The sequence below is a fragment of the Olea europaea genome, unplaced genomic scaffold (assembly GCF_002742605.1).
Source record: "Olea europaea var. sylvestris unplaced genomic scaffold, O_europaea_v1 scaffold1727, whole genome shotgun sequence".
NCBI classification, from domain to species: Eukaryota; Viridiplantae; Streptophyta; class Magnoliopsida; order Lamiales; family Oleaceae; genus Olea; species Olea europaea.
The window spans coordinates 114636-125780 of NW_019234972.1; the positions used below are offsets into that span (position 1 = coordinate 114636).

The 11145-nt window shown below is 30.5% G+C and overlaps 1 protein-coding gene across 2 annotated transcripts; it reads right to left on the minus strand.

Moving 5' to 3' along the window:
• Nucleotides 1-3994: 3994 nt before the first annotated feature.
• LOC111377819 (zinc finger MYM-type protein 1-like) lies at nucleotides 3995-7748 on the minus strand. 2 transcript variants are annotated; one of them, XM_023000947.1, is made up of 2 exons: nucleotides 7662-7748; nucleotides 3995-6826 (listed from the first exon to the last, which is right to left on the minus strand). In XM_023000947.1, the coding sequence occupies exon 2, from the start codon at nucleotides 5748-5750 to the stop codon at nucleotides 4956-4958; it is 795 nt and encodes a 264-aa protein (XP_022856715.1). In that variant the 5' UTR covers nucleotides 5751-6826; nucleotides 7662-7748; the 3' UTR covers nucleotides 3995-4955. The 2 variants fall into 2 exon arrangements, with proteins under 2 accessions (XP_022856715.1, XP_022856716.1); XM_023000948.1 differs by having other exon boundaries at nucleotides 7656-7748.
• Nucleotides 7749-11145: the final 3397 nt, after the last annotated feature.

An 11145-nucleotide genomic window follows, 5' to 3' on the forward strand; every position in this document is an offset into this window, starting at 1 on the left:
GAATTATGATGGCAGGAAGTCGAAGCAATCTTCATTTCTATAAACTTTTGCTTTGTGCTTTCTTCGAGATTTGCGAGTTTTGTATTAACTAGTAATAAGTACGTGCGTTTCACATCTTATGTATCGATTAATGATATACGTAGTATTTTGAATTACTAATACCATTTTTTAAAATAATAGAGGTAATTGATATTGTTAAAGGGAAAATTTTAAGTTTTTATGAAATTATGTATATAATGCGAAATTGTTGAATAAATTAAAACGTAGTTTTTTTTTTTTTTTTTTTTTTTAAATAAGGGATCGAATGTCCCAATTAATATATTAATGTAACATTTAGCACATTTGTTACCTCATTAATATATTAATGCAACCTTTCAATTTTGTAATCTCAATTAAATAATAACCTAATGGATGGATTATAATGTAAATCATGAAGCTTAATAAGGGTTTTGTTGATGAAAAATAATAATTGCTTTGTTAATGAAAAATAAAAACTCAATGGATGAATTATAATGTAAATCATGAAGATTAATAAGAGTTTTGTTGATGAAAAATAAAAAAATTGCTTTGTTGATGAAAAAAATTGTAAAAACGAAATACTCAATTGAATGATAAGTCACTAAATTCCCGTTGATTTTTATTTTTTTTAATAACTGGATGTTAGTTTCACTCCTTATATTAATTCTAACCCAAATGATAAATATCAATTAAATATTTCACCACTTATATTAATTCTAAATCAAATGATAAATATTAATTAAATTCTTAATAAGGGCTTCATTAATGAAAATAAAAAATTGTATAGAAAAAAATCAATTGACTGTTAGTCATTGAATTTTCGTATGTAATTTCTTTTTTATTCATTGAATGTCCTCATTAACATATTAATGCAACCTTTAAAATATTTGTAACCTCAATTAAATAATAACTTAATTGATAAATTATAATGTAAAGCATGAAGATTAAAAATTCCTTTATTGATGAAAAATAAAAAACTCATTGCATAAATTATAATATAAATCATGAAAATTAATAAGGATTTTGTTGATGAAAAATAAAAATTAATTTGTTGGTGGAAAATAAAAATTGTAAGAACAAAATGATCAATTGAATGGTAAGTCACTGATTTATTTTATTTTATTTTATATAATTGAATGTTAGTTTCACTTCTTATATTAATTCAAATCCAAAGTGATAAATATATATTAAATATTTCACTCCATAAATTATATTAATTCTAGATCAAATGATAAACACTAATTAAATTGGTATTCCAATTATGAGGATATAGTGGGCGTATAGATAAATATGTATGGTTAAATTTGGTATTTAAAAGTTTCTCCATCATCCTCACTTTTAATATTGTAGATGTAGATTAGGCGGAAACCCAATAGAGTACATTTTGCAAAAAATTATTTTAAAATAAAATATTAAGAGAAGAGTGGATACAAGGGCATTAGCATGTGTTTGAATAGTTGTTGCAATAGAATTGTGTCGATTGTGGAAGTGTGACCTAGGTTTAATTAAAATGTATAACACGGAACAAATAATATTATGAGGTTCATAAACTCGTTGACAATCCATTTTAGAGTTGTTCTAAAATACAGATAAACTTTTGTGAGTTGAACAATTCCAAATCTTAGAAAAAATTTAGTTTTTGGGCCAGATCCTACATGTCAACAAGTTCGGTCAATGTAGGATCCAACATTGACCATCTATCGTGTGATATGTCAACTTGGTACGACTTACTTTAAATGTCATGTTCATTGCATTCAATCGCTTGAAAGTAAAATCTGCTGGACCAAAAATAAATTAATTTGACTGGATACAAATTTGAAGATACGATAAAAGAAAAAAATTGAGCGATGACAAACATGTGTAATTAAATATATTTTACCATTTTATATGATAACAAAGAGATATAGATTTTCATAATAATTATTCATTTTCATGTATTTGGAATGCTCTACGATTACAAGAAAGATGTAAGATATGATGAATGAAAACTTTAAACACTTGGTTCTCCGGCTCTTTCATATTTTTAACTCGAAAATCCACCTAAATTTCAATTTAACACTGAAAATCGAGCGCCAATCTAAAAGAGTTGGATTCTTGATTTATTATTTAAATGACCAAATAATGTGTTGTTTCCCTAGAAGCAATATGTATATGTATGGTAACAGGGGCGGACCCATTATTATGGTTCAATGGGGACAAGACAAAAAAATTTGCTAAAATGAATTGTGAATGAAATAAAAAAAAATTGAAAATTTAAATTTAAAAAAGTCCAATTGAAGATTTTTGAAAATTCAGTAGGGACGACTACACCTGCTCGACCCTTGATGGGTCTGCCCCTGTATGGCAAGTTCTGCCTTGCTATATAGATTTTGGAAATTTTACTCATTCCTAACGAAAATGGAAAAATCTTAACACTCTTATTGTGGTATTTAACACATCTTTTTGATATTTTATTTTAGCACTTTTTGCATGTAACACCCTGAACAAGCATGCATTTTCATATAGGACCTCAATTACAAGACATGAAATTTTGAGGAGTTAAATGGAAAATTTTCATTGTTGATGCCATAAGTGATAATACTAAAAAAGTTTTTTAGCCAGGAAAATAAAGAACTTATCACAAATAATAACAATAAGTGTCGTGGAAAGCTTGGAAACAAAGTTTTGATGCTCGTAAAGGGAGGTTTACAGGGAGGAGAACCGCATCCCGAATGTCCAATCCAAGTGTGTATAAACTATGTTCACATTCGGATTTACCTCGATGGCGAACTAAGGGGGAAAGCCACCACTCCTCAAAATTAGTCAGGCGAAACTTGGATATCCGAGTCATAAAAAAAATAAAAAAGTTTTGACGCTTATCGATAAAGTTTAAACGATGAGCTAAGCAATTGAGGACTAAAGTGCAATTGAGAAAAATACTGATTTTTGTAGGAAAATTTTAAATTTTCCAATAATTGATAAATTATACTTATAGATTTCATGCATTGAAATAATAGATATGCTTCAGTTATATATCTATAACTTACTAATATAAGGCCCAAGCTTAATTAACCTAGTTTTTCTTTATAAATACTACTAAAAATCCGCCTAAACCATCTTCGAGGCTCACACACTCTCCTTAAATTTATTATTATTACTATTATTATAAAAGAAAAGTTTGAACGAGTGCTTTGAAAAGCTATTAAAGAAATTGTTTTCGATGCATGTTTAATAAGTCATATCAAAGTTAAATGTAGGAAAAGAGGTGCTTGGTAATCTTGTTTTAATATTCAATAATTTCATATAAGTTTCACGGGAAGCCGTTTTAAGAGTTGGCAAGTTCATTAAGTTATGCAATTGTCTAAGACCCCGAGTTATCGTAGCCGCTTAATTTGTAAAATTTACATATTTTTTGTATTTGTATTTGTTTTTATTTTTTCTCTTTCTAATCTGCCTGGTACATTTTGGAAAAAAATGTCGTGTAGTGCTGTCCTTTGAAAGTTTTAGATTCCAGTTGCTTTTTCCAAATCAATATTTTTTTATTTGACCGATATGGGAGTTAGATAATATGTCAAATCACATATTCGCCTTTTTGTAATAAGATGTACATGAGTGGTACTCGAGTTCTCATGTTGTACCTTAGTTTTTTTCTCGAACTCTACTTTTTACACATCTTTCCGCAGTCTTATCTTACTATAGAAGCAAGTAATAAATAGTCATTTACTTGTAGACGTGGGAAGGTGTTCGAGCTAAAAATTCACATAAAAGCAAAAAAATTTCACTAGTATCTTGTAGCTTTTGTAATAACTTGGTCTCCAACTTTCAAAATTTGCATTTTTAAGCCCCCAGTCTCTCTCATTATTTGGTTCGCACCCAAGGACGGAGCCAAGAATTAATGTTACGGGGGGCAAAACTTTAGAAATTTAATGTACGAATAAAATTCATAAATAACAAAAAAAATCATAATATAATATTATCAATTACAGTTGTACCTGACGATGCTTTATAGCATAAAATTCATTAATAATAGGATCTAAATCTAAATTCAAAGAAAATTCTCATTCAATGTAAAGTGTCATACAATCAGTAAGAAAACGATCATCCATTTTGTTACGAATTTCCGTCTTCACATGTTTCATTGCAGAAAATGCTCGCTCTACGGTAGCCGTTGAAACAGGCAGTGTCAATATTAGACGAATCAATTTAGTCAAATTGACGTAACTCTTCGATCTTCTACTTGCAACCAATTCTTGACATAAATCAGAAAGTGTAGATACTTAAAATCGAGGCTCGAAAATCACATCATGCTGATAATGTTGCAACTCAACTTTCAAACTATAAATATCTTGCTGTGTAAAATCTTGAGGATAAAATTTCTCTGCAAGCTTGCAAATATTATCCATGTTAAATGATTCAAAAGAATTTTTCAGATCCAATGCCACACCGAGAGAAAGGAGTTCTAATGATGTCTCATTAAATACTGTATCTAACTCCGTCATCAGAAAATCTATGGCTGCATTAAAAAATATCGAAGTGGTAATGATGTTCGATGGTGGGATACTCACGACCACGAGAACGACCAACCATGTATGAGCTATGAAAGTCAGGTATATGTATATCTTTTTTGAACAAAAACAATTCACCTCTTCAAGAAATTCTTCCCAACTATTTTCTCTCAATTCTTGAATGATGATTTTTGTAGTATGAACAAATCTCATAGCAGTTAAGATGTCTTGAGTTTTTTTCTGAAAGGCTTGACAAAGCACATTTGTGATTGCCAACATTCTGCGCATTAAATGCAAAATAAATACAAATTCAAATGTTGTCAATTTTTTGTATACACCACCCACTTCAGACGAAGTTCTTACATTTGGAGAATGATCACTGAGATACTCAAGCACCTTGCAAGTTGCAGCATACATATCAATCAAACTCTTTACAGAGTTGTAATGAGAAGATCAACGAGTACCTCCAGCTCGTTGCAAGTTACCAATTTGATTAGCCCCACTTCTAGTCTCTTGTTCTCCAATTTCCAACAAATGTTCAATTTCTTTTTTTAAGGAGCTTTTCAACTCATTGATGCGCTTACGAGATGATCTAATCATATTAATAACATTGTCCAAATCTGAAAATAATGAATTAATAGCTGTGACATCCCTAGCTGCTGAAACCAACGTGAGTTGTAAACGATGGGCAAAACAATGGACATAATATGCATATGGACAATCTCTAAGAAATAATGCTTGTAGTCCATTCCAAGCACCACGCATGTTATTAGCATCATCATACCCTTGACCCCTCATGTTTTGCACTTGAATGTTGAAACGAACAAGAACATCAAAAATTTGATTCTTAAGATTCAACGATGTAGTGTCACTAACACTTTTGATTGCAAAAAAACGCTCTGTCAAAATTTCATTACCATTCACAAACCTCAAGATAATAGCTATTTGTTCTTGTGAAGGTGTATCTCGAGCTTCATCAACAAGAATACTACACTTTGCATCCCCAATTTCTTTACGGATTCTCTGTCTTACTCTATTAGCCATAATGCTCAAAATCTCTTTTTGAATGTTTGGAGATGTGTATGTAGCATTTTTTGGAGCATTACCCAACACAACTTCTCCTATTTTTGTATTCATTTTTCCAAATGCATCTACCATTTCAAGAAAGTTCCCACGATTCGATGAAGATGGAGATTCATCATCGCCTCTAAATGAACAACTTTGAAGTGCTAGCCATCGAACACTCATAATTGTGGTCTTTAGACACAAACGATTTTTCTATTTTTCCTCACTTAATACAACGTGTATTATCTTGTCAATATGTTGAATTGGTTTCATTAGATCTTCAGCTCTTCTCTTATAGGCTATAGCCATTATGATATGATGAAGACGTTGTACCAATATGAACAAGAAATGCACATTTACTCCCCTGGCCAACCCTCTTCCAACCATCAAATCCAACAGTAACCAATGATGAAATATTAGGTGGAACCCTTTCATTGAGAAAAAGAAAGCAGAAAAAGCAATATGCCTTATGTGTTGAAGGCGAATACTCCAACAAGAATACTGATTGTACCAATGCTCTTGAAATCGACATTTCTGTTTTCCAAATTCTTTGCTTTGATACTCCAAAAGTTTTGGTTGATAAGGCCCAGCTTTAAAATAGGCACGCCTAATTTGATCACGTTCATTAAACGGATATTCATAAATTTGCTTTCTTTTTCCTGGGTCTCGTTCTATAGAATCAGATGGTTCTAACTCAACATTGAAAGATGAAGACCGTTCAATTTCAGGAGATGCAATTGGAGGATTGGGTACCGTAGGAGTTAGAGTAGCAATTGGAGAATTGGGTACCGGAGGAGTTGGAGCATCCTTGGATTTGTCGCTCTTTGTAAAGAAAGATAATAAGGTTCTTCCTTTCTTGGCAAAAGGTCGATTTGGTTCCATATTAAAAGCTAAAAGCATAAAAAAAATCAAAACACTTAAGTATCCCAACAATCCAAAAACAATCCACTAGCAACATTTTAACCACTTATCCAACCTTTCAAAAATATTATAACTAGTTAAAAATTAACACCAAATCTAAGAATTATCATAAACTCATATCCAGATCCAAATATCGTATTAAACATAAGTATACATCAATGGCAGAAGATAATTATAAACGATCAATTACTTACAAGAAAAAGTATTGGATTCACCAGACAGAATGAAACTGGAAAAATTGCTGTGCTTGAAGTATCTAGGCAGCAGAATAGTGGAAAATTTGTGAAAACCCCAAACAATAAAACTATTTCAGGCCCTATTCCATGAGATCACTGAATCTGTAGAGACCGAGAGAGAGAGTTAGAGAGAGAGATGCGTTGTAAATCTGGGCAGGGAATGAAAGTGAAGGATATATCCAAACCCAAAGTAAACAACATTTAAATCACATGAAGACAAGGTAAGTTAGGTAACTCTCATTTTGACACTTAAATGCTAACTGTCATTTTGATACTAAAATGCCAAAAGAATATCTCAATTTTTATAATCTCACAGCTCTAAGCTTAAGAAAATAATTAGTTAAGCATTCCTATTACAAAACTATGTCAGAAAGGAAAATAGAACAGCGGAAAGAAAACTAATCGAACAGACATTAATTTGTAGTAACTTTATTTGTGACTCTTTCTGCTTTTAAATGGTTTAAATTAGTGACTAAAACACATAAATATCAAAGTTAAACTTCATTCTCTGTACAAAGGATTTGCTAAGGTCCAAAGTGCCATTAATATGTGATGCCATAACTCGTTAATGGGTTCACTAAAGCCTAATTCCAATTAAAAAAAGTGCACAGGTCCACAAATAAATCTTATTAAAAATTTAAAACTAAACATATTCAGCAAAGCTAAAAAATATTAAATAAAAAGTTTTTTAGAAGGACAAACTCCAGAATTATTCTAAACGCAATTCACAAAACTCTAATTACATAATCCCAGTCGGCCAGTCCCCGGAAGCCCTTCACGTGATTAACCTTAAAAAAATTAAAATTTAAAAAAAAATTTTGATACCAACAATAAATCTGAACTTAATTGAAATTTAATCCCAAAAGCCCAAACAACAAACACATACATGAACTTAACTGAAATTTAAAACAAAGAAATTATAAATTCAAACCCGTACAATGAGGGCGTTCCGCGTTCGGCCGTTCAGGACCTTCGGGTCCTAGGGTAGGGTTTCAATTCTTATTCTCTTATGGTCCTATTATGTTCATTTTGCTGTATAATTGGGTGTTGGGACAATGGGCTATTGTCTATTGGGTATTAAAATAAATTTTTGGGCCAGGTTGAATATACAAAATGGTGGGCTAATGGATTAAAAATAAAATTTTTCTCACATTTTTTTCCTTCACTCTGTCCTTGTTCACACCCCTAGTCCCCTCCCTACCTGTTTTTCTCTCTCTTGCTTTTTCCTTTTTATTTTCACATTTTATTTATATATCAATTTGAAGTAAAGATGTAGTAATGTTTCAACAAGAGACGAATTTTAAAAGCCAAGTGGATGATTTCGGCCCAAAAGAGTTCAACGAAGCTATAACATTGAAAGGTTAATGGGTTGTGTGATATTGTCAAAATTAATAAAAGTCGGTGGTTCATGAAATGTGTGATAAAAAAGTGAATAAAAGTCTGATGTATTTAAGAGGGACTGGTATGGATGATGTGTATTTTTGCACACTTACTAGATACTTTGACCAGGTAACTATTAATTAAATTGAGGAAATTTCTACTTTCAATTGTGTAATTATGGCTTTTGTAGGTTAAAACTCCAAAAGGAATTAGAACAAAGCAAAATGAAGTGAAAAGAGACCCAAAAAGTACAAAATTATGAAGTTGGAGACCAAATTGTACAAGTGTAGAAAGTTCAAGGGACTGTGTTTCTAAATTTGGGAGAGCACGATTGATATGAAAGCTAAAATCTAAGAATCAAATTATATAAGATCAAAATTGAGGGACCTAATATGCATTTATTGGGGGAGACTTTGCTGCTAAATGGAACAAATTGTTGTGTTTTTAACAGAAAGTTGGTGCATAGGCGCCACTTTAAAAATCGGAGACTGTTTTGAATGCTTTCCCAAAACTTGAGGACTTGGATTGCAATTTTCAAAAAGTTTTGACGGTTTTAAAGTTAGGAACGGGGGCACCCTGTGATCATTCTCCCTCTTCCCTTTTCTTTTCCTTTCATTTTCTTTTATTTTTCTTTTGATTTACTTGTAATTTTGGGGGCAAAACCAAGAGAGAAAGAGAATGCATCTAAAGAATTGGAGCAATATTTGGAAAATTCAAGAGAAGTCCATTTCATCTTTAAAAGTTCAACAAAAATGGTTTTATCTATAACCTTGTATTTTCTTCATTATTTTTGTCAAACTTGAAATATATTGTTTTAAATATTCTCATTTTTATCATTTCTATAAAAATGGGTTAGTTATTTGTGTTGGGATTTATAATTGGAGTTTAACCTAGCACTGTTTCATTATTTGCTTTTTAATATTAAAATTTTATTTCCATGTGTATGAGTGCATTTGCTATTTTGTTTCTTGCATTTTCATTTACGTGGTCAATGAATGATTATGTTTCGTGATTTGTACATCGTGTAAAAGAAAATTGTGTATTTTAGATCAAATAGTAGAAACTCTAGGTTCTTGAAGATGATAGAAATATACCCCTAACCCTAGGTAATTCATTGAGCTATGTGTACAAAGATTTAATGGGGTTGCTTGGTTTTAATCGACATAAAGATATTGTACGTTAAATCGATCAATTCGTTTAATTTCGCTCGAAAGAGGTAATTAACTAAAATGAAAAATTTGGTCCAACATCGTAAATGAGTAATTTATTAATTAGTTTGCGGAGAAATTAATTATGTAACAGTTAAGCGAAACCATGAATCCCAACCACGTTTTTCTCCAAAATTTGACAAGTGTTTATGTTTTCTTATTTTGTAATTTTTAGTTAATTTTTCTTTATTTTAAAATCATAATTTTAATTATATGTTTCTTTTTATTGCTATTATTAAATTAATTAAAGTAGTGTAATCAAAAGTAAATATTTCTCGACGGATCAATAACTTGGACTCAAAAAATCTACTTTACTACTTGAACGCGATGCGTATTTTTACAATTTGCACTTTCTTAGCGAAAAATGGTCTTTAGCTCTTGTCCCCTCCCAACCCGTTTCAGTTTTTTATAGGTAAAAAAATTGATCTGGACACGACCAAGATTTATGTAATTTGATTTTTCATTGTATGCATCTATGTCTTGGGGATAAAATGTCACCCAAACGAGTAGTTAATGCAGCAGAAACATAAAACTAGAAATGAGCATGGAGAAAGATACAAATTAAAAGTCATTCGGCAAAATGCCAACGGCTACAAGAAGAGAATCAATTATAAGTCAATAAACTTCACAATAGAAAACTTTCCTATTCAATATATAATATAGAACACTCAATTGCTTCCTACTTAAAATTTAGATTAAAACTTAGTTATTTGCATATAAGTAAACTTTTTTTTAGCTCATATATGTAGCTTTGAGTTTATCTAGGAAAGAAATGGATTTGCTTATTATTTATGAATGTTATCACATATAAAATTGATTTTACCAATATGGAAAAGCTGAAGGAGGGATTCATAAAAAGAGAAAAGCAACTAAATATTATTTAGTGCTTATTTGGTATAGATTTTGATAATTGATTTTTTGATCGTTAGACATAAAGTGGACCCTAACTGTGAGAGAAGAATTCAAAAATGATGGTTGAAATAATGAAATAACGGTAAAAAAATTGATTTTAATTGACTTTTTAGCTGTATCAAACAAGTTCCAAGTCAAGCTGTTATGAAAAGAGAGGAAAAAAAATGAAAGAAAGAGAATGAAAGTCAATAAATTCTTTATGTGTTTTATTAAGAACAAAATCCTTATATTTATAGATAAGAATCAGGGATATAATGGTAATAATTTTTAGGACCGTAGGGGTAAAATTGTCATTCATTAATGAACCCCAAAAAACTTACTATCTACAACACAATTCATTTTCTTCTTGTTCAACCATTCCTTTACATTAACAATTATACAAAGTTGGAAACCTCCTTTAAATTCCTCATAATAAATTTCAAACAATTTCTTTTAATCACATCACACACATATATCATTGAATCTTTAGCTAAATTATCGAGCTTGAATTTAAATCAGATTTCTCCCTTATAAGCTTGACAAATCCCTTAACTTCGAACATACGTTCTCTCCAAAATATATAAGCGTCAATTGTATACGCTGATCTCATTAATTGACATTTCATAGTCTTGAGCTCGTTTTCCTTAGAGTTTAGATAGTTTATTCAATGATCGATTGATATTTTAATACGACACAATTAATGTTTAGTATTAAAAAAAATATTACATGATCTTTATACAGAATTCACTGTTTTACGGTCAAGAAAAAAATGGTCCAACCCGTCAATTTAATAGACATTATCACTTTGTTAGGACAATGTGTATTTGTATTTATTAGTCATGAATAAATAATTTATTGATTAAATTTTAAGTCATGACTCGCAATAATTCACAAAGTTTCTAACCTATTGTATCGTATGAGGATCGCAGGCTTTATCAATTG

Bases quoted from the DNA above. Each gene is read 5' to 3' on its own strand.
- LOC111377819 (XM_023000947.1), bottom strand. From the start codon at position 5,750: ATGAGTGTTCGATGGCTAGCACTTCAAAGTTGTTCATTTAGAGGCGAT.